Source organism: Perca flavescens, chromosome 20 (genome assembly GCF_004354835.1).
Source record: "Perca flavescens isolate YP-PL-M2 chromosome 20, PFLA_1.0, whole genome shotgun sequence".
NCBI classification, from domain to species: Eukaryota; Metazoa; Chordata; class Actinopteri; order Perciformes; family Percidae; genus Perca; species Perca flavescens.
In genome coordinates, this window is record NC_041350.1 from 22,297,867 (window position 1) to 22,322,438 (window position 24,572).

At 42.1% G+C, this 24,572-nt stretch overlaps 1 protein-coding gene across 2 annotated transcripts in view; it reads left to right on the forward strand.

The window, feature by feature from the left end:
* slc7a14a (solute carrier family 7 member 14a) overlaps positions 1-22,071 on the forward strand; it is a 57,523-nt gene extending 35,452 nt beyond the window's left edge. For both annotated transcript variants that reach the window (XM_028566479.1, XM_028566480.1), the window contains exons 2-10: positions 8,690-9,278; positions 9,725-9,961; positions 12,434-12,651; positions 12,848-12,994; positions 18,543-18,751; positions 18,856-19,003; positions 20,163-20,658; positions 20,760-20,996; positions 21,670-22,071. In XM_028566479.1, coding sequence (XP_028422280.1) covers positions 8,972-9,278; positions 9,725-9,961; positions 12,434-12,651; positions 12,848-12,994; positions 18,543-18,751; positions 18,856-19,003; positions 20,163-20,658; positions 20,760-20,996; positions 21,670-21,968 — 2,298 coding nt within the window. In that variant the 5' untranslated portion in view covers positions 8,690-8,971 and the 3' untranslated portion in view covers positions 21,969-22,071. The remainder of the gene's footprint in view (positions 1-8,689; positions 9,279-9,724; positions 9,962-12,433; positions 12,652-12,847; positions 12,995-18,542; positions 18,752-18,855; positions 19,004-20,162; positions 20,659-20,759; positions 20,997-21,669) is intronic.
* Positions 22,072-24,572: the final 2,501 nt, after the last annotated feature.

Sequence of the window (24,572 nt, forward strand, 5' to 3'; positions counted from 1 at the left end):
CCTACTACAATTCAGTCTAAAATGATAACGGCACCACACACAAACCTTGCAGCATTAGTTACTACTAGTCCTACACATCTTAGCTGCCAAAAGCTTTATAACTTACAATTTCGTAGGCAACCACAACTTCACAAGTCAACTCAAGCGACTGAGTGAGCAGAGAGACAGTCCGAGACAGGTTATAGGAACTTCCCGAAGCAGGAAACATTGCAAGGTCGCCTCACAGACCATGGAACTCATGAGTCGTCGACAACTCATGAGTTGTCGGGGGAGTCGGTCAATCGCGCGAATCGGCTGGCTATGAGTGGATCTGTAGCAGTTGAGCGAGTGAAGTCTCTCCTCAAGCTCAGGGTAAAGCAAATCCTTTTACTTCGGAAATAACATACAATGTTCTGCACGTAGCCTAGCCAGGCCTACTGGAGGTTTAGAACAATACTGACTCAAGTGACTCGCACAACCCAGATCAGTTTAGTGAGTGACTCAGAATAACCCGAATCCTTAAAAGGAATCGGGTTTGCCAGGCCTAATCTCCACCTCCTCCAGAACTGATATTGCACAGACCCTCCAGACGTGTAGTGTTTAGCATGATGTATTTCTTTTGTCAAGGCACCAGTAAACAGTACAAGCTGAAAGAAGTCATACAGGAGGCAACAAACCTAGTCGTCAATGTGACAGGAGAAGATACAATTACAGTGGTTCTATCCTTTGTTTTGGAGTTGATTGTGAAACTTGATCATGAGTTAATAGCTCTTACTTACTTTCTGTAATTTTGCTGAGAATAAAATGCATTTGTTTGTAATCCATTTATGCTCAACTTTTAGGTTTATAAAACAAATGGACCCTCTTCAAGGAATTGTATAAGTTTCTTCAAAAGAGTGGACAGACGACACACTTACATCTGCAAACCTGCAGCTTGCACTTGTAATGGACAGTATAGGGTTCTCCTTTTCCACAAAACAAAGCTGCTAGGATACTCTTAATTTTAAATAATAACAGGTACTTCCCACAAAATGTACATTTCGAACCACATTTAATGTCATTATAAAAATGTCTTTTCTAGATTGCCATTTTGAGTTATTAAAATATGAAAGAATAAGATTCTGCTTGTGCTTTATGCACAACATATGGCTTCATTTTACCTGCGTCAGTCCCAACATTATTGAAATCAGACTACAAAAGATGTCGGCATTGATAAACTGATGAAGCGCTCACCAAATGTCCAATGGTGCTGCACGCTATGCTAATTTCAGAAGTCAAAGTGGTTGTTGAATTTAAAAACACTTGCGTTTAGGGGATTTATTCATTTGGTTGCCATGGCAAAGTGTAAAGCACTCTTAGGCAAACCTCTGAGAAAAGATGGAGAAAAACAAAAACTGACAGTCCGAAAGTGAAAGGGGAGGAAATAAACTTGAGAATGTAGAGAGGGTAACAGGTGAAGGTGGAATCGATGAAATAAAAAGGACAATCCTTGTCAGTGGACTGTTTGAACATAATGAGCTGTGTACACATCAGGGACTACACTCATTTGCTGGCAAGCGGTATGAGCTGACAAACAAGTCCCTGCGCCGACAGGGAGGATAGAGACGGTGAAACCAGAGAGGAAGTGGCGAGGTTAGAGAGAGCGGTGGCAAAGAGATAGATACTATGTGTGGCTCTAATGGTCTATGACGGTTTTATTTTTATTTATCTTGAGGTAAGGTTCTTTATCATAAAAGACCAGGCAAATATATGCTTTAATGCTGTGATGCTATAGAGAAAGCTCTCTCAGATACTACAGTAGGATGACACTGCCCACAGAAAGGATGGCGATTAGGGAATTGGATCGATTGAGACAATACTGTGTGGGGAAATGTCTTTTGGCAACCACTGGCAATATTTCCTTTCTCCATTAGTGTCAACATCATTTCATGGTATTGGCTCCTTATCGAAGAATTAGTCAGCAGGATATCACTGAGCCGGTTTTATGGTTGGATTTGAGAGACAAAATGTCTGCAACTATATACTATATGTCTGCAATTGAGGTTTATACTTGAGCATCAAGTTAGCTGGGGTTAATCTCTAAAGTGTGAAATGGCCCTGTTGCTTTTTAGAGCTTAAGGCCACACACACAGTTATCATCGATATGGCTGGTTAGCCATGGAGCCAGAGGAAGTGACACTGTTGTTTTTATTCATCTTGCAATCTGGAGCCAGACCCAGCGTGCTTTAAGCTTCAGGCCCCCTCTGTGTTGCATTAGGGCCAGATAGATGGGGATGTGGCAGGCCAAATTGTGAGTGAACCGAGCTGGTCTGCAGAACAATTTGTCTGAAGCTTGGTACCAGCGCCAACACTTTCCACCCTGAAAACTTTTGACAGACAGGGATGATACACCTTAAACAGAGAAAAAACAATATTTCTTTATTTGGGTACTAATTTCTTAATACTGCGCTGCCAATCTAGCGTACACATCAACATGTTTGAGCTTAATGGTCAAAATCCAACGTGAACCATTAGCAAGCCAGAGTGTGAGCCAGATATGTGAGGAGTAAACTGATTAGACAGCCAACTGTGTGAAGCAGAGGGACATCACTGTTTGTGTTTATATTTGCCTATTACCAGTTCCAGTCATGTCGATCAACACATTAGCCTACACCAAATGGTTTGGGATGACAGTATGCTGGATAGTCTCAGTGGTCATTAATTTGTTTGTAGCAAATCTACTGGCACATTGATTATTTCCACTGTGGCTGTTGTAACGAGTTCCATGTTCCAAGGCCACTGAACAGTCAGCTAGGATTTTCTCATCATTCAACAAAGTGTGGAGTTACATTTCTTGTTTCCATCTATCTGTCTGAAATAAACAGTGGATTAGTGGCCATAGATAAGCAGAAATTAGATTGGTACATGTGGAAACATGACGGGATAAGGACCTCCAGTGGCTTTGACTAAATGGAGATCTTTGAGACTGTAACTTTAACTACTGATTTTGAGTTTCTGTAAGAAATGATCTGCTCCTTCATAGAGCTCCCCAATTAAAAAACAACAACATGGAGAGGGCACATTTAAATGGTGTGCCTCTGGGTGCACACCCAAGACAGGGTTGGTTAGGCCATGGAGATAGCTGGACATGAGTAAGTCAAACAAAGAATCTGTCAGTAAATTAAAGAGGGAGTCCGGCAGCCCGCTCAGTGAAATTGATACCAACATTACAGTCCTTATTTAAAAATCAGTCTCTGAACAGTGTAGACAGTCAGGGATACTTCAAGTCTGACTGATCAGTCAGGCAATGAAATCAACCTGACCGGAGGCAATTTCTCTTTTGTGTCAAATGAGGAATCCGATTCATTAGGCTTGTCAGATAGGGACACTGTGGCCAGTCAACCAGGGCCCTGAATCAGCCACACAGTCACCAAAGTCAGTCAAGCAGAGGTAAATGAATTCCGGACTCCACATCTCCACTTCATAACCAGCCAATTACTGCTGATATCTGTCAAGACTCCTCAACTGGATCTAGTAATTTAATGGTTTTCTGTCAGGTCTTTGAAGTAAAAGCACACAATATTAAAAATGCAATTTGTTTCATACAGGGCCAGACTGCATTTATAATAATGAGGTCTGGCGAAAACGGAAGTAGCTGTGATTTAATGGGTATGGATATACTGTCATGTTAATTGAGAGCAATGCATTATTGTGTTCGAGATATTAAACTGTAGACTGCATGGTGCTTTAAGCACTGCTGTGTAACGCTCCATAGTGGCTGGCCTCATAAATCTTATCACTGAAGAGGCACTGAAGAAGAACTGTGCACACAAACATGAATTATGCACATTCACTTTTCACAGTTTGTCTACCCATCTACCTGACACACACACACACACACACGCACGTATAGGCTGGTTATGTAACAGACAAACATAAAACATGATCAACATGCTATTGTGCTTACAATGACAGTGCTAAAATGCTGATGTTAAGCAGGTATAGTATTCAATGTTCCACATCTAAGTTTAGTGTGTTAGCATGCTAATTTTTAAGCAAAAGAGAAATGCACATTTACGAAAAGTAAGAAAAATATATCCCCTGGCTCAGGCGTTCTGCTGAACGATGATGAGTCGGCTCCTTCCTGTTCTGTCTGTGGGCCGTGAGAACAGGGGCCAGGGCCCCTTGCCAGGTTGTTTTTTTTTTTTATAGAGGGCAGGGGCAACGCAAGCCTGTTGCCAGGTTGGTTTTGAGTGAATCAGAAGGGCACTCAGCCTTATTAAGTCAATGCAGCTCTTTCTTACTGTAAAGGCAATGAGAGCTCAATCAGGTTTGTTCATCAAGTGATTCAGATGCGCGCAGAGGCGGACACAGAGACGGGCTTAGTCACGGATCATTAGACACAAGGATGGATGTTCTGACAGCTCTCTTATCTGGAGAGGAAACACTAATGCTAAGATGCTAGAGGTGGTGGTGATGATTATGATGACATGGATTCAACTATTGATCTTTTAACGGCAGCACTCTGGCAGAGCAGATAATGGGTGTTTGTTTAGTGCTATAATATTGAAGAAAGGGTTTCGAAAAACATAACAGCAGCACATTGCTCACACACTGAGAGATGACAGCCATTTTCCAAATCTTTCTCTTACTTGCAGCTTTTCATTATTTTGCTTTGTTTTTCTCCCTTTTATGCAGTTTTGGTCATATATATGTTTATATACTATATCATATGGCGCTTTGTCTTGTGATAAAATGGCAAGAGCAATATGAGTAATTCCACAGCTAGATGTTTAAATATAATTTTGTATTGCCTTCACCCACACTCTTAGTAAATAATTCAGTAGCTACCATCACCACTGGCACTTCACTTTGTGCTCCATTTAAAGGACTCAGAAGAACAGCACCATGCAGATGTTGCCATTGGAGAAGTTTCACGTGCCCCTACATACACTGTACTTTATGAATATCTAGCACAAGAATACGTTTAATTGTCGGATTCCAGTTTGAGTGTTTTCTCATTTAATTTTGAGTATTTTCTGATTTTATTTAGCTCTCTCTCTCTCTCTCTCTCTCTCTCTCTCTCTCTATCTCTCTCTTTTATCACAGAATGTAGTGACCTGGCATTCATTTGATTGTGCTGTACTGATCAATCAATCAATGTGCATCAGTTTCAGGCAGTTCAATTTCAAGTCTGCTCAGCTGCAACAAGAAAAGGTCAAGCTTAAAGAAATAGTTTGCCTTTTTGGGAAATATTTTCTTTCTTACTGAGACTTACAGTAGATGAGAAGATGGATTCCACTCTCATGTCTGTGCGCTAAGCATGAGCCAGGAGGGGATTTGCTTAGCTTAGCATAAAGACTGGAAGCAGGGAGAAACTGGAATGACAAGAATCAAGAAGTTTGGACACAGCCAGGTTTCCCCCTGTTTGCAGTTGTTATGCTAAGCTAAGCTATTTGCCTCCTGGCTCTGCAGCTCCAGGGTGGTATTGATCTTCTAATCTAACTCTGGCAAGAAAGCAGAGCATCTTTTTTTTCCAAATGTCAAAGTATAATTAAAAGGTTGTCTGCACCAGCCACTGCAATATTATGGTATACTAGAGAGAGCATGCAGACGGGGCATACCCTGCAAGGCTGCACAATTCACATGTGCTAATTTTAATAATAGAAAATTATATATGTTTAATCTTCATCTAAATGAGGATCTCAATTAAATTAGACAAAGTAACAAAACATCTTGGGATTCATGTGCCTTTTTTTATTCAGTTACGGAAGTAGTCCATAAATAATATGGATTGTAACTGTAATGCCGTTGATATTCGTTGTTTACTTGTAAATGTGCTACAGATACTTTGTCACACACACAAGCCTCAGTTTTTAAGTCAAATAAGGTAAATGCTTTTAGACTAACCTTTGTCCCAGGAAGGACTGCTAGCAAAGTGATGTCAGTTTTCCAGCACAGCTCAAATGGAACACCTGCTTGTGCAGCTCGGTGTTGTTGATCTATGACTGTTCAAATAGCTCGCACTCAACACAGGGCGGGTGGTGGTCACTGTGAATGAAGCAAGCCAGAGAATATTAAAATCACACGGATGTCTTAAAAAAAAAAGATGCTTCCCTGATTTGATTTGTAAAGTGTGTGTGTGTGTGTGTGTGTGTGGGGTACTCAGTGCACATCTCATAAACGCAACAGTCCCAAACAAAGCCCATTTTGTCCCAAGCTGCCACTTTATTTTAAATTTGCTGAGTGTGATTGGATACATGCATAGGTGTCAGTGTCTCCAATTAAAGCTGTTCAGGTTCTCTCTCTCTCTCGGATTGGCTATTTTCAGTCTGCTCATCCTCCTCACCCTTTCCTCCTCATCTGTTCATGTAATCACTAATGCTCTAGTGTGTGCATCATTGTGTGTGTAATTGTCTGTATATCTGTGTGTTTTGGGGATGAGTGTGTATGTCACTGATGTTTTGACAATCATGTGATGGAGTTATTTAAGGGTGATATCAGGGTTACTTTAAGGGCTGCCTGATGCAACATATTGGCATGAGACATTGTTTAATATCTCTTTATGTGTAATCAATAGTAATCAATCCCAGCAGTGGACTATCTAACTAAAGAGCCAATGTCAAGGTTAATTTCCTTTTTGAGATGAATACATTACATGTAGGTGAGCCAGTTCCAAGGCTCTAGTATCATGCATGCTCACTCAGAGACCTGGCTTACTGTCACTTGTCACGTCTTCTTTGGTCTGGCTCAACAGATGTACATTGCTGGGATAAAGCCTGATATAGATGTTGCTCAAGCTTTCATCGAGGAAGGCCACCAAATGTGGTTGAAAGCCTCGGAAAAAAAACAAGTGAGTCAAGCGACTACTAGTCTGGCTCAACGGATATACAGTACATCAGCACCGGATGTCCCTCCCCTCTCGCTATCGTCACTATCTGGGGTTTAGCACCATCAAGGACTGATTGGTTTAAAAAAAGAAAAAACTACAAACAAGCATGTATTTTCCCCTATCTCAGAATAGGCACGATAGGTGTTATAGCCAGACCATACTCCAGCGCTGTGGAGGATAGGATAGGTCTAGCAAAGCAAGACTACGTGTTCCTCAACTTCTCCTCTCAAAGTAAATAGAGACATTTTATTTCATTACATAATGATTTGGGATATCTGTGAGACGCCCTTGTGACAGCTTAATAGCCCCTGCCCCATCTCACACTCACCATCACACACAAATGAAATCACCTTTTTGAGCTTTTTGTACCATCACATTTTCACTAAGTGCTGCGACAATAGCAGCCCCCCGGCCTACTCTGGTTAAACAGCTGGGTAATTGCAGCCATCATTTGAGTGGCTCATATTAAAGCCGAGAGGCGATGTGAGTGTGTGTTTGATCAGTAACTTGTGCTTGTTGTTCAAAGTGGATGAATGGTGAGTGTTAGTTCACTGCTGTTAGAGAGAGAGAGAGAGATGGACTGCAATACAATTGATGACTATAATAGCTCTCTTTTCAAAAGCAGTTACTCCATATGACATCAGAGACGCTGTTGAAAAGCTGTAGAAACGTATAATAACGCCTCTGCATTTTGGTCTATCATTGTTAAAACTGTGTTGTAATTATTCTGCACAAAAAAGCTTACGATTTTAATTGTTTCACTAATTGCTATTCAACAGTGTGCTGCCCACGTACAGTAGGCTATTTCTGACACACAAAGCAATTTTTTTTAATGTGTTGATTTACTGTAATAACATAGGTAAGGACAAGAAGAATTCTCAAATATTCTCAAAAGTAAAGTAGTATGGTAGCATTATCAACAAAACGTACCTAAATTATCAAAGCAATACCCACTCATTATTATGCTGAAAAATGGACCATGTTGTATTTTTACTTATACTGGTTGTACTATAATTAATTATGTATTATACACCACTTATAATTAATGTATGTAGTGTTATAATTGGTTAAAATTCAGCACATTTTTACTACATGTCTTGAGTAATATATAATACATTGTATTAGATGATGAGTTTTGGGTAACCCCATAAATTACAGGCCAGTAATTTAATAATAACTACAGAAATAAACTAATGAACTAATAATATAATTTTGACATCCAAGGAAAATGGCTGACTTCCAGTGCAGCCATTTCATTCTCTTTCATTACCAGGATAATTATCGTGGAATATCCAACCTGGACTTCACGGGGTTACCGAGTTTTGTATGTTAAGTCTAAAATGTAATGCCTAAAGGAATAAAGGAGCTCCAAATGGATATACTCAAGTAAAAAAGTACACTATTTCAGTACCACTGATTCTGAATCGGATTCATCAGTGATGTGAGCCAGATATGAACTGTAACAATTAATCACATAGCTATGCTACCAAGCAGTATAAATGAAGTCAATTCTGACAGTCATGTTTAAAAATGTATGTGCTCAAAGCAACGCTACTTTATCATATGAGTATATATGATAACCCCCTTAAAAATAAAAAAAGATTTAGCGTCCATTGTCATCACTTGTGAGCTTAGCTACTATAGCAACAGGGCAATAAGGAGACGGCTGCTAATTGGCTGCTTCCTCATTCAGGTACGCTTAATTTGTGTAATGCATCTCCACCGTTGGGCTCCTGTGTCTTGACATGCATGAAAATAAGCATTGTTTCCAAAGAACAAATATAAAGCTCTGTGCTGTAAAAGAAAAAGAAAAAAATCACCCCACCTTTTGTTTTTCAGATAATTTTCTCTCTGACCATGTGGGGAACAACTAAGATGGCATTCCACTAAACCAGGACAAGAGACAAGAGGTGGCAGAATACGGAGGCACAGGCAGCAACACAAAATCTGATCTGATCTGGAATCTACCATCATTCGGATAAGGAATAACTCTTCTTCCACAGTACATGATTGTTTTCACAAGAAAACGTAAAAGTACAAAAGAAAACTATCAAAGAGGGAACCTCCCACTCTTTCTTTTGAAATTCTTCCCTTTTTGACTGTTGAGCTTTAGCTTTCAGCATGACCAGTCTGGTAGGGAAGCTAGACCCTCGGAGGGTACAATGGCGCTCTAGATTGAACACCTTTACGTCCCGTGTCCTGAGGACCAAACCTGTGGAGTCCATGTTGGATTCGGCCATGACAGGCACCAGCTCCCATGGGACCAGACTGGCCCGGGTCTTATCCACAGTGGACCTGGTGTCGCTGGGCGTGGGCAGCTGCGTCGGGACAGGGATGTATGTGGTCTCGGGGCTGGTTGCCAAGGAGATGGCCGGTCCGGGCGTCATTGTGTCCTTCATTATCGCCGCTGTGGCCTCCATTCTGTCAGGTGAGACTGGAACAGAGGCACACGTGAATTTTGTGACTTTTGTTTTTGCTCCTAAACACTCTTTTTGCTCTTAAACACTCTTTTCTTTCACACACACACACACACACACACACACACACACACACACACACCCACACACACACACATACTCACTCAAGGCTGACTATAACATAGTATAGGCCACAGGATAAAGGTTACTGTCATTCTTATCCCCATTTCACTGATATAATTTATATGAAGAGCCTTTTTAATAAGTATGCAATTAGAACAATGGCAAAAACATTATATGGGTCGAAGCTATAATATAAAAGGCTCTCAAGGGATAGTCTACCTTAATGCTCCTATCAATACCCTTAACCAAGCCTTTCACTTGGATGATAATGCAGTCATATCACTGATATGTGTATGAATGTGTGTCTGTGTCCGTCTCCTCCTCTGTCCCACAGGAGTGTGTTATGCAGAGTTTGGCGTGCGGGTGCCTAAAACCACAGGTTCGGCCTACACGTACAGCTACGTGACCGTGGGCGAGTGCGTGGCGTTTTTCATCGGCTGGAACTTGATTCTGGAGTATCTGATCGGTACTGCGGCGGGGGCGTCGGCTCTCAGCAGCATGGCAGACTCGCTGGCCAATCACAGCATCAGCAACTTTATGATTACACACATCGGAACGCTCAGGGGCTTGGGTGAGTTCGGAAGGATGTGTGCCTGCGACACGTGTACTTTACTGAGAGAACAATTCAGATTTGGCTTGAGCTTCTGATTTTGAAACGGAGTTATTGTGAATTTTCTTTTCAGGATTTAGATTTATTGCTGGGGTCCGTAATACAGTAGGAATGGTTAAAACACAAAGTCAGCATGTGAAGTAGGAAAACTAAAGAAATGTACTGTTTTTCTGTTGTCTTTCATGCTGGGAAAAAATACTCAAATTGCTAGGAAATGGCTAATACATAATACATATAACATGGACAATTAGTATATAAAGTGTTTACACAGAATATGATCTCACCAGCACTTTTTTATTTTGTTGATTGCACTAGAATAGTCTCCACTTTCTCTCTACAGCTTACAGTCTATCAGCTATAGTCAACTGCCAAAGATTGCTTCAAAATCTATAAACAGACTTTCACCCAAGTTACCTCCCAAGCATCCATTTTACACCCCACCCTCCATGAGAGGGTCAGGGTCAGTTTCTTTTTGTACGAATACTTAATTTTCAAAAACGTATAGTTCTCCTGGGTTGAGCGGCAGCTAATCCAATCTGTTGACCCAAAGAAGCAGATTTAATAAACTCTATCTTTGCTGTCATCCCGTATTCTGTCAGTAATGTTTGTGATGCGTGTCCTCAGTGTCATAAATTGCCTTCTCAACATGTAAGAGAAGCACAAATGTCATCTGTTTCACCAGAGAGATTTTGTGTGACACTGACTCAATGCGCCACTGTATTTGAAATGACAGTACATATTTCAAATCCTGATTTGAAAAAATGAAAGTGACACCATCTGGGAAATCATCTAACCCATATCAGATGTTTTTCCATGGAGCTTCCAAATAATGTTTCATTGCTTACCTTGGAAATCATGTCATTATGGAAAGTAGCAGCAGCAGCCTTAGCCTCTCAGATATCTAAATGATTCGTGCAACAAAGTTTTCCAGGTCATGAACCGTACCAAGAGGGGAATGCCTGCTCATCTGGTGTAATACTAGAGCTGATGTGTGTGTCAGCGGTGTCTATCCGGGTGACACCGCCCTGACAGTCTATTCCTGTTGAACACTGACACATGATAAGCTGCACGGCCAACTGTACCACACCATAATGGAAAGTTAATGTTTTCCTTTTCCTGTTGGAGATAAACGTCATGTTTCTCCACACCACGGGGAAAGAGTGGAATTTAGCTCAAAATATGTCTCCTCAGTTTCTGTGTGACCACCTGTGTGTATTTATAAAGACTGAGTTCCTGTGTAACTTGTGCATTGTTGAGTTGCGTTGAATAGTCATTATTGATATTGTTTTAAAGTGCCTTCAGAGTAATGCTTTAGTGTTATTGACCGTTTACCTGGCAAAAATAGTTTTGCTGAAGTTGCAAATATGAGTGCATTTATGGAGTTATTTTAATGCATTTCCAATTTTGGCAATGCTAAGACAAATGAAACAAATTCTTAGAAAGTCCCTTTTGATGTTTCAAGAAAAGAAAAAAAAGATTTGGGGGGAAATTACCTGACGTCTAGCTTTTAAATACCAAATTTTCATCCATGTGCCCTTGATAGATTGTTCAATCTTGTGCTCACTGCTTACTCTTTAGCATACACTGGGCATCAATTAATTAATTAATGGTCTATTACTTAGTTGTGCTTGAATGTTCATTCTTGACTTTGGAAAACATATCAACACAAAGTCTAACTTACTTGTTGTTTCCGAAGCTTTCGTTTTCCAGCCTTCCCCAGCAATTGCAATTTGCTCTGTCAAACTAATCAAATCAAAGTAAATATGCAACTCTTCACATTTGAGAAGCTGGAACTAGCAAATGTTTAGCACTGTTTCCTGATAAATGATTAATTGATTATTAGAGTTAAAGTTGTTTTCCATCTATCAAGTAAGTAGTCTTATTCTTGCATTGGCAGACCTCTCTCCACAGTGCTGTCAGCGCTGTAGTATGGTCCTATCTATTCTGGAATAGGGGGGGGGAAATGCTCTGGCTTGTTTGTATTTCTTTAAACCAAGGGAGGGACATCCGGCACCGATGTACATCAGTTGAACCAGACTAGTACTCGCTTGATGGAAGAAATCTCAACTCACTTGTTGTTTCCGAGGCTTTCAACCACATTGTGTGGCCTTCCTCAGCAAATGTAGCTGTTAAATTAGTTTGGAATATTTGTGGGTTTGGGACTATTGGTCAGACAAAACAAGATGTTTTAAGATGTCTTCTTAGGCTCTGGGAAATACAGAGGAGCTTTTTTCAGAATCAAAGCTGAATCAATTATAAAAATGATCCTTACTTAGAGCCCTGCCTCCTGCCCACAGATTAGTTGATTTAGCCAGCTGCGTTTTTATGCAAGGAAATTTGCATCACCCACCACCATCAAGGTGCTTGGATTTCACAGGTACAATGTGTACAACTATATCTGTGTGCTTGTGTGTGTGTGTGCTAATCCTTTAGGTAAAGGGGAGCAGTCGTACCCGGACCTGCTGGCGCTGCTGATAGCACTGCTGGTGACAGTAATAGTTGCTTTGGGGGTGAAGAACTCTGTGGGCTTCAACAACGTGCTGAACGTCATCAACCTCATAGTGTGGGTGTTCATGATGATCGCCGGGCTCTTCTTCGTCAACGGAGAGAACTGGGACGAGGGGAGATTCCTGCCCTTTGGCTGGTCGGGGGTACGCACACACACATGCAGATACAGACATAGACACGCAAACACACACATACGCAGATATACACACACACACACACACACATACACACACAAAGACGCACACACTCTGAGTCACAAGTAAGAAAGGTTGATTAAGACCCCATCTGCCTATGCTCTTTATGGAAGCTATCATTTCTCTTGCTTCTGTTGTGTTCCAGGTGATGCAGGGTGCAGCGACCTGTTTTTATGCCTTCATTGGATTTGACATCATCGCTACAACAGGAGAGGAGGCCAAGAGTCCCAACACCTCCATCCCCTATGCCATCACTGCCTCACTCATCACCTGCCTCACTGCCTACGTCTCTGTGAGTTACCTCCAAGACCAAATACTGTGCAGACAAAAATCAAATGCTTCATTTGTTTCCCATTTATTAGCATCTCCGAGGTAAGAAGTGCAAACTAACTAAACACAGTTCTCATGACTGATTTGAATGTTGTGTGGTAATGATGGTAAATAATGACTTGGCTCACTGACTCCAATGTTAGAAAACATAATTTTATCTCACAGTGGAATGGAATCGATTGTGGGAAGACAGCAGGCTACAATCACAGCTTATTATTCACACACCCACCCACATTTTTTTTTAACAAAATTCTTCAAATTTAATTATTGAATTGAGAAGAAAACAGAATTTCAGTTCATGTTTGTTCCCACTATTTACGTAATCATAATCCTTAATTTGAATTTAAAGATGAAAATATTTCACTGTAAAGATCTACATCTGCTTTTATATTTGTCATTCTTCATCTTCATGCATTGCCTTTAGCGTTACGTTTGAGTTCTGTGGAACGATGTGACAGTTATCGAGGCATAGTATCGCTTTTTCTTTTAAAGCCAACCCCCCTTCTTCCCCCCGATAACCCTCGCACTCTAAGCCCTCTTTTGCCGTACAGCCGTTACAGATACTGTCAGCGGGGCGGATGGTTAAGCCTATATTAGAGGAGTTGTTTCGGATACTTCCCTATATTTAATACTGTAGGTATCAAAATATTAGAGGTTCAAATATAATAAATATTGTATTATAACTATTAATAGGTTCAGATGAATTAATTGAGATACTTCCCTATGGTTCTTAGATTATTTTTAAAGAGACACACACACCCCCGCACTGGCGGGTTCTCGCTACAGTGGAAACCCGATGACGAGACAAGAGGCTTTTGATTGACAACCTAGATGTCCCCCGTATGTGAGATACACAGCACACAGAAGATCTTTATAACCAAACAATTACAATTGATTACTCACACTCGGACAGCTGCCTCTGCCGTGGTCACAGAGGTTTCCGCTCAGCGGGAGAATCAAAGGTCTGCTGGTCAGGTCGGTCCCCGGGGTTGCTGCAAACCGCACGGTTAAAGAGGAGGCCACCACTTCTCCTTTGGGGGGTTCCCCGCTCACGCAGGCAAGTGGCAAAAAGAAGAAAAAAGGAAAGAAAGTCTTCTAAAAAAACGAAAAAGGTTTTTTGGGTCACCTTGCTCAAGACGAACACAGGTGGTTTTATTTTTTTTAAAAGCAAAAAGTTAACAAGCAAACAAAATAAATGGAAAAATGAACAGAGTTCAATCACTCAAAAAATGCTCTAAGACACGAAAACGAGCCCAAGGGAGAGAGCGAGAGCGAGAGAGCGAGCCCGGGCGCTTTTCAGCAAAGCACCCAATTTTATATGTACATTTCTTGGGGTTCAACCCCCCATCACAGCAAGGTGTGTTTTATCGCATTTGTTTCACCTTACATGGTAATACAGTCTTAAAGCAAGCATCAGGTTGGATATACGTAAAAACCATCTCATATGACGATATTTCCTTTATACATATGCATTTTGCTATCTAACATAGAATCTAACGGCTCAGTTCGACTGCATTGATCAATAGGTCAGAGCCGTAACCTTTTCACCTCTTATGTGCACCCAGAGCCTTCCCCTGTACACAGGGCCCCAACAGCACTTCCTCTTTCCAGCTGTGTAGGTTCAGACAGACAGTTACACAAAGCAACTTATGCATCTGAAGCCTCTTGCAGACACTTCCTCTTTCCGACTGCAGGGTCAAATAGGCAGCTTCACACCGCAACTCACACTAAAATGTCTCTAAGCATGTTTATAGTAATATCAGTAACACAAAAACTTAGCACAATTATATTTCTAAAGGCACATTAGCACTCATAAACCAAAATCAAAGGCAGTATTATAGTCTCAAGAGCAGAAATATATTTTAGCTGTTTTTGGGTTAACTCATGTCAAAAGCAGAAGCACAGTCTCCACTGTTCTTGAGCTGATAAATTTCAAAAGCAGAAGTATAGTTTTAGCTGTTTTTTGGATGAATACAAATACATTTCAAAAAGCAAGAAAATAAGTTTTAATTGTTCAGTTTTTTTGGATTTTCACATACTCTCGTTCAACAGTTCTTATAAATGTACTTGTGAATACAGACTGAAAGTTTTACCCTAAATTTCGAGAAGTGTCTGACAGAAGGATGGAAAGATCACAAGATGCCCCTCCTCCCTCCCCTGCAATCCAGCTGTGTGGGTGTGCGTCTCATCTCTGACTTGACGTATTCAGCTCGCACAGCCTACCAGATTTCTGACTTTGACACATTTGTGCTGAATGGTTGTTGCTATGGGTACCGTGTAAAAGCGGCCTATCAGGAGGAAGACTTTTTCGACATCGCTCGGGGCCAAAGATTGCATCAACTTCAAAACTCATCTTCTTCTCTTTGAATACCTCGTCTCTCTCTTCCTCTCTGTCTCCCAGTCACGTATATTTCTCCAAATAACCCACTGTCGTGCTACAAAATCTATTTTCTTAGCTTCTCTTAATCTTCATCTTTCTTTGATCTATCTCACTCTCTACACATCTTGGAATAACTTTTCGGCTCCCACCAGGATCCTCTAGCTTCTGATTCAGAATCTTTTTAATCATTAAGCACGCACAGCACGCACTGCAGCTTCATCCACAATCGTCTTCGTCAATCGGTTCTTCCTTCAGTCAACCTGACTGTTTGAATTTCCTCACATCCATGCTCTTCACTGGGCAAATAGGTACATATTCACTAAAAAGTGGCAGTGAGGATGATGCTTTTGGGAAACCCTCATTCACAGTGGGGGGAGGGGGAGTTATGTGAATGTGCAAGCTGAAAATTAGCTGACAGCGAGCTAAAAATGGGCGCTGTAGGATGCAGTTTGGGATCAGCTCTGCTCTCACGAAACAAAACCAGGATTTGTTGTAGGATTCCCTCTAGATTAGTATAGACCCCTTTGACTGCTTCACACGCACTGTTGACCAGCCTGCGCCCAGATTGGATGAAGGGTTAAAGGGCACCAGGCTACTCAGAGGAAACGGATCTCTATCTCTATCTTCCTCTCTGTACGAGTTAGTCTTTTTTTCTCATTATTCTTCTTTCTTTCTGCAATCTGTTAGTGCAAATCCCTCTTTTGCAGCACAGTATCTGTGACAGATGGCCCTGCATGATTTCACACGTCAGACACGAGGATCAAAATCATGCACACCCGTACACACACGCACACGCGCACACAGTGCGAGAGAAGCATGACTAATGAACGTCTTGCATGGGATGCGATGTGCGGTGTGCTGAACGCGCTAGCTGTGTAAAGATAGGCTGTGAGAATGTAGCCCATCGCTTGTCAGTATTTAAAGCCTATATGATTATAGAGTCAGTGGAATTATTCTCATGAGGTTGATTAAAAACAGCCTCAACACAAAGCCTGTTTAGAAGCTTTTCTGGAGCTTTTCATCTTATCATAATGACCTTCATCAGCTTTTCTTAATTATGGTGAAAACAATTTCTTAATTATGGTGAAAACGAGTAATGGTCTGAATTGGGGCCTGTAACAGCGTTTTATATATTACCAGTGGGGGCGCCAAATTCTACACACATTGGCTTTAGGTAAAAAAATCATAAATATTATTAAATATTAGGAATTATTTCACTTTGAAATTGAAAGGTGACTATTTGTCACAACACATTTGTTGACAAGCTCCTCTGTACAATATACAAGCAATATTACATGATGACTTTATATATATATATATATATATATATATATATATATATATATATATATATATATATATATATATACACACACACACACACACACAGGGGGAAATAAGTATTTGACCCCTTGCTGATTTTGCAGGTTTGCCCACTTACAAAGAATGCAAAAATCTACAATTGTAATCATATGTACATTCTAACAGTGAAAGACAGAATCCCAAAGAAAATTCCAGAAAATCACATCATATGAATTTATTAAAATTGATAACCATCTGATGAGGAAAAACAAGTATTTGACCCCCTGGACAAATGGCAAGTATTCTGGCTCCTACAAGCCAGTTAGTCTTTCTTTAAGACACAGCCCCAATCCGAACCAATTATCTACATCAAATACACCTGCCTCACCTCGTTACCTGTATAAAAGACACCTGTCAACACCCAAACAACCAGCATCCAACATCACCACCATGGGCAAGACCAAAGAGCTTTCTACGGACATCAGGGACAAGATTGTTGATCTGCACAAGGCTGGGATGGGCTACAAGAGAATCGGAAAGCAACTTGGAGAGAAAAGATCAACTGTCGGTGCAGTTATCAGGAAATGGAAGAAGCACCACACCACCGCCAACCTCCCTCGGTCTGGGCCTCCACACAAGATCTTGCCTCGTGGGGTGTCCCTGATCATGCGAACAGTGAGGAATCATCCCAAAACCACAAGGGGGGAACTGATGAATCAACTGAAGGCAGCTGGGACCACAGTTACAAAAGAAACGGTTGGTAACACACTACGCCGTCATGGATTGAAATCCTGCAGCGCACGCAAGGTCCCCCTGCTCAAGAAGAAACATGTACAGGCCCGCATGAAGTTCGCCATTCACCACCTGGACGACTCAGAAGAGGCCTGGAAGAAGGTGATGTGGTCAGATGAGACCAAAATAGAACTTTTGGCCTCAACTCAACTCGTCGTGTTTGGAGGGCAAAGAACACCGAGTACAACCCAAAGAACACCATCCCCACCGTCAAGCATGGTGGTGGCAACATCATGCTTTGGGGGTGCTTTTCAGCCAAGGGGACGGGACAACTCCATCGTATTGAGGGGAGGATGGACGGGGCCATGTATCGTGGAATTCTGGACCGACATCTCCTTCCCTCAGTGAGAGAGCTGAAGATGGGTCGAGGATGGGTGTTTCAGCACGACAACGACCCTAAGCACACCGCCAAAGCAACAAAAGAGTGGCTGAAGAAGAAGCACATCAAGGTTCTGGAGTGGCCTAGCCAGTCTCCAGACCTGAATCCGATTTGAAAATCTTTGGAGGGAGCTTAAAATTCGAGTTGCCAGGCGACAACCTCGGAACCTGAATTTGGAGGCTGTCTGCAGGGAGGAGTGGGCCAACATCCCTGCCGAAATGTGCACAAACCTTGTCACCAACTATAAAAACCGTTTGACATCTGTGCTGGCCAATAATGGCTTTTCTACAAAATATTAACATGCTGTTTGTCCAGGGGGTCAAATACTTGTTTTTCCTCATCAGATGGTTATCAATTTTAATAAATTCATATGATGTGATTTTCTGGAATTTTCTTTGGGATTCTGTCTTTAACTGTTAGAATGTACATATGATTAAAATTGTAGATTTTTGCATTCTTTGTAAGTGGGCAAACCTGCAAAATCAGCAAGGGGTCATATATATATATATATATATATATATATATATATATATATATATATATATATATATATATATACATACATACATACATACATACATACATACATACATACATACATACATACATGTATGTAACTCTATTAACTCTGTTTGTGTTCAACCCTCTTCTATCCAGGTTTCTGTGATCCTGACTCTGATGGTGCCGTATAATGAGATTGACGCAGACGCCCCGCTCATGGAGATGTTTGCCATGCATGGCTGTATGTTTGCAAAGTATATCGTGGCAGTGGGCTCCATAGCAGGACTCACTGTTTCCCTCCTGGGGTCCCTGTTCCCCCTGCCCAGGGTCATTTATGCCATGGCCGGGGACGGCCTGCTGTTTAAGTCAGTCCACAACAGTTATTTATCTAGTTAATTATTTTTCTGTCAATCTTAATGATGTGTGCAGTCTCAATCAGCTCATTTTTTTTCCTGTGTGTTTACTGTAGGTTCCTGGCTAATGTCTCTTCCTACACAGAGACCCCTGCTGTTGCCTGTGTGGTGTCGGGCTTTCTAGCTGCCCTGCTGTCCCTCATGGTCAGCCTCCGAGACCTCATAGAGATGATGTCCATAGGGACCCTGCTGGCCTACACCCTGGTGAGTGGATAATTACGGTGGACACATCTATATTAGTCTCGCATTGCTAGGGCTCGGTATCGTTCAAAATCTTTAAATCCGGTGCCAATTTCGATACCTCAGTTTCGGTGCCGGTTCCTAATGCTACTTTTTTTTCGTTTTAAAATCCATTTCAACATCAACAAAAATACATTAAACACAAAGCTTTTATTTTCCACCTTAATTGTTAATCAAAACAGTTATCAAAAATGAAATAATTCTGGTAAAACGGCTACCTCAGAGTAACATTAAAAGTGCCTTGCAAGCTCAGCCTGTCAGTCAGTCATCAGGGCAGAGAAGCCACTGTTGTGCCTGCTTGTCTAAGAGGAAGTCAACGTCAACAGCACCGCGACCGCTTTCGGCTCGCCATTAATATCATATCGCAGCAAACGCTGTCTGCGTGAAGTTTTAAAAAACTGTAACCACACTTGAAACCAACCGTGACTCTCTGTGACTTCAACAAAACTACAGGCAGTTTACTCCGTCCGCACCTAACCGTGTGTGTGTGTGTGTGTGTGTGTGTGTGTGTGTGTGTGTGTGTGTGTGTGTGTGTGTGTGTGTGTGTGTCTGTCTGTGTGTGTGTGTGTGTGTCTGTGTCGGAGCTCCGCTCTGTGTCAATATGCAGAGAGGACAGATAAGCTTGCACTTACGTGCTCAGACGCTTTTGGAAGGATTTGGAGGAGGGTCTGGCTAGTTCACACAGCATTCCATGCTCTGATTTATTGGCATGTTTTGGTGGAAAATGTTCAAAGGTTGTTTTAGTCGTGCGACAGAAAACTGAGATTGGAAAGATAGTCCAGCTAGCTGTTTGGATTAACCCTGTTCTTTTGCTGGGAAAACTAATCCCTCCAACAACCGAAACATGCAATAGCTGTAAACATACACAGACAGGTGTCTTAGCACCCTGGTAGCCGATCAGCCGAGATATCAATAAGCCACTGGTATCGATGCGTGAATGAAATGCTAATAGACCAAATAAAATGAACCAAATTCTGTCAAACTTAACATGCATACGTTTATTTGCTTCAGAACCAATAGTTTAAAACAATTGCGGGAAGAAGTGACTACCTGGAGAAAGCACTTTTTTCTGACAGTTTTTGTTATTTAAAAGATTCAAATGATTCCCCCTCATGGTCTGCAGGTAAGCCTGTGTGTACTCCTGTTGCGTTACCAACCGGAAAGCGACATCCACGGCTTTGTGAACTTCCTCTCCGAGGAGCAGAACAACAAGAGAAAGGAGGGCGTTCTGGCCGAGTGCGAGAAAGAAGCCTGTTCACCAACCAGCGAAGCGGATGAGTATGGCGGTCCGGCCACAAACACCTGTGGAGCCAAAAACCTGCCGTCACTGGGTGACAATGAGATGCTGATTGGCAAACCAGATAAAACCACCTACACTGCCAGCCACCCAAACTATGGCACAGTGGATATGACTACTGGCATCGAAGCAGAAGAGTCAGAGGGCGGGTTGTCCCGGCGGTTGAAGAAGCTCATTGGACCGCGCTACTACACCTTGAGGATCCGATTGGGCCTCCCGGGAAAGATGGACAGGCCTACTACAGCCACGGGGAAAACTGTTACTGTGTGTGTACTGCTCCTCTTCATTTCCATCTTCGCTTTCTGCTCCTTCATCATTTTTGGTGAGAACACCGGAACAATTTCAGACAGGAATTTACTATAGTGTAACCATAAATTGATTGATTGTCTTTTTTTTTTTTTTTCTCTCTCTCTCTCTTCCTAGGTGCAAGCAGTATTGGGGAGGGTCACTGGTGGGCTTTGCTGCTATTAGTCTTCTTCATCATCTTCCTTGCCCTGCTCGTCATCATCATCCTCCAGCAGCCAGAGAACCCTAAGCGGCTGCCCTACATGGCACCCTGTGTGCCCTTTGTACCTGCTTCAGCCATGCTGGTCAACATCTACCTCATGCTTAAACTGTCTGCCATCACCTGGATACGATTTTCAGTCTGGTGCATCGTGGGTAAGCCACCACCTCACGTCGTTTGTCTGGCATTTAGGATTTTTGCCTTTTATTGCCAGATTTCAAGACAGGGTTTGTGTCATTACTGTCATCCTTGACAGATGTAGAAATATTTCTACAGAACTCACCATGTTTTGATGGTTAAACAATGGAGTGATGCATTTCAATTCTCTTGAAATGACTCATTGGCTCCGCTCGCGTCTCACTTACTCGCTTTGTTGTTTTTTTTGATAGAAGAACAAGGAAGTCTCGTTTCACTTTTATTTCCTGCCTCAGTTATATCTGTCTGCACATCTGTATTTCTCTGTTTGTACTTGTGTGTGTAAGTGCCCTGAGCATGAGGTTCAACTTCTTCAACCATTTTGTCACTTCTTTGCAGTTTTTTCTGCTTATGTAAAAACAGAAGTAATGCAGACTGGTGACCAGCAGTGCTGTTTTTGTTTTAAAACAAACACTGGTGGGCATCGGTGCATTTTTTTTTACTGTGTTAGTAGGATTGCTGTATTATTCTGACTCACTGAGAGTGGGATGAATTGTTTTTGAGTTGATAGAGAGTTTACTCTTTCTCTGTGGGCTTTTACATTTGTTTTTGAGCTCTTAAAATAGCACTGTGAGCTCTGGTTATGTATGTATGTGCGTATATGCTCATATTTGTCTATATGTCCCCCTTCAGGTGTGCTCATCTACTTTGGCTATGGCATGTGGCATAGTACGCTGGAGATCGCGGCCAGAGAGAACGAGGTGCACGCCTCCACCTACCAGCGCTACGATCAAGGCGTGGACGAAGGCTTCTGCGGCTTCGATGACGATTTCTACCCGCCTACTACTGACCCCTGGGGTGCGCCGGAGGGGGGATCAGGGCTCACCCCGCCCCCTGAGGTGAAACCCGAAAGTGACGGGGCACCATCTAAAGGTGGAGGCAGTAAAATTGCCAATCACGGTCTCGCGGAGGAGGATCCGATGGATTTCTGAAGGGACTGACTCTGTGTTACCCTGAATGTACTGCCTTGTCTGCTGCCTGGGGAAAGGGAGTGGGAACAGGGGTGTGTGTGTGTGTGTGTGTGTGTGTGTGTGTGTGTGTGTGTGTGTGTGTGTGTGTGTGTGTGTGCGCCTGCCTGCCTGCCTGCCTGTGTTTGTATTTGTGTGTCTAACCCTTGGGCTAGATAGTTTCTTGGCTGTGGAACGGCTTTTCATTCACCTTACTCTGCCATGCTTGGCTCCTCAGCTCACACAGCAAATGAGGACGTCAGGGTTATGTGTCTTGTCACATTCACTTGTTATTCACTTACCGGGGTCCACATCCCACACAAACAAAGGATAGAAAAGTGCGGACGTAGCAGGAGATAAAATACGATGTGGTTCACTGCACTGTGAACGATGAAACATTGTTTATTGAGCAATCCGTGAACTGTATATCTGAGAATTTACGGGATATAGGAGAGGAGAAGGTGATGAGTATAGGACAGATGGATCAGCACCTCGCTTCCTGTTTCAACACAGACAGACAGGAAAGTTAGATGACAGCATGCCAAGCTTAAGCTATTTCCCATGTACAGGTCTGACTTTCTCTGCTCATTTTCTTTTCACCAGACAGGAAAACTGCTACACGTGCTCTTAAAAAAAAACACACAAAAATTGCTTAAAAATCAAAAACTGCTTTGTCTTTAAACATTCCCCCTGACCCCCTAACATCTAGCCCAAGGGATTTAGGACGGGATGGGGAAGAGGGTGTTGATGTTTTCTGTCACAAATAGTACTTGGACTTTGCTTGCAATAGTGCCTTCATCTACTGTATGTGTATGTGAGTTTCTGATTATGTCTGTTTTCTACTTTAATTTTGCTTGTGTATGAGGGTGTATGCGCAATCAAACTCCACCTTTTCCATCAATGTGTGTGTGTGTGTGTGTGTGTGTGTGTGTGTGTGTGTGTGTGTGTGTGTGTGTGTGTGTGTGTGTGTGTGTGTGTGTGTGTGTGTGTGTGTGTGTGTGTGTAAAGTTATTGGGGTTGTTTTACTGTGTATTTGTAGGTATTTGTTTCGTTTTGTCCGTCCCACTCTTTTACCCCAGCATGACACTCAAAATCAATCCGCACGCAACAAAGCAGCTCATGGTGCGATATAACGCATGCTTGTCAGCTCATCTTTGTACCAAAAAAGAGGAGAGAGAGAGAAGAGGGTGCAACAGAGAGAAAGAGAGAACAGGTTGAATCCTAATTGACAACCGGCTTGGTTTATTGTGATAAATGTCATAGTTTCTATGTGCTTGTCTCTCCGTGGACGCAGTTCTCGATTTTTACCATGCCTGGAAAGGAATTCATTTTCAGTTCATTCAATTCAAGACATGGATTTTCTGCAAAGTTTACATCTTTTCTCCTAGAGAAGAAGAGGGTATTTCAGTTTTTGTCTGAGTCGAGGGGAAGCTCCAAATGAAGTATTAATAATGCTCTGGATGGCTGTGGGTTTCAACCCCCCTCCCGACACCAATAACTTTTGTACAGTCCCAACTGAGAAGGACTGCAGTGTAAGTGAGTTTTACTTGTACACTGAGTGAACTGAAATACAATCCCTCCTCTTCCATCTCTCTCCCTTTCTTCTCCCCTCCATCCCTTTTAACTATTATCCTTCTTTCGTCTCCACATTTTTGTATCCTCTACTTCCGCCCCTCCTTTGCTCTTCCAGCACAACTCTTCCGTCATCTATTTATCACATCACCCCACTCTTGATATTCACCCGGTCACGTCAGCAGGGAGTTCCCACTCTACTGTAAGTCACAAGTGATAGAGCCGGGATTGGTTTTCAGTCAGGATTTGAAACAGCAATCTGTTCATGGCCTGACAATACATTAGCTCATGTTTCACCTCAGGGTGTCTGCTATCACTCTCCTGATTTGTCACCGGAGCATTTACTCTGCTCCATGTGGTTCTGCTCCAACCCCTGCCCAAACTAGTCTTAGTGATCCTCCCTATTGCCCCTACCTCTTCACGTAGCTAGTGTTGAAGTCCCACTCTTTACATGTTATTGACACTGTTGCTGCAGCACGAAGAGATATTGTGAAAATCAATCAAATCAAATTATGGTCCTGTAGAGCTCAGTGTAGGTCATGTAAGCTGATGCTGCCAGGGTTAGGGGTTTGATTCTATATTATTAAGAATGTATGTCCTCATGGTACTGTAAGGAATTTTGGCACACACCAAATAGCATATTGTTATGTTATTATGATGAGGGTTGGGGCACTTCTACAATAGCTGCTGCTGTATGCCCTGATTGTCCTCCTTGTACAGTACCTTTTCCTCTTGCCCCCTGTTGCTGCATCTGTCCCTTTTAAGGGAAGCCTTATTTGTCTAATGCACTAAATCTAAGGATGCCACGCTAACCCCCACCCTACCTCTGCTCCTCCCACATCCATCCACACTCCAACAAAAAAAAAAATCCTTTAAGTAGTAATAGGCTCTTTGGTGTCGTCCAGTGAAATGATTGTGATACCCGTCCCAAAAAAACAGCCCAATACTTCTTTTTACGCTCGTATTGGACAATTCTGCAGCCTGCTAATGCAGGAAGAAGTGAGCCTTTCTGTAGTG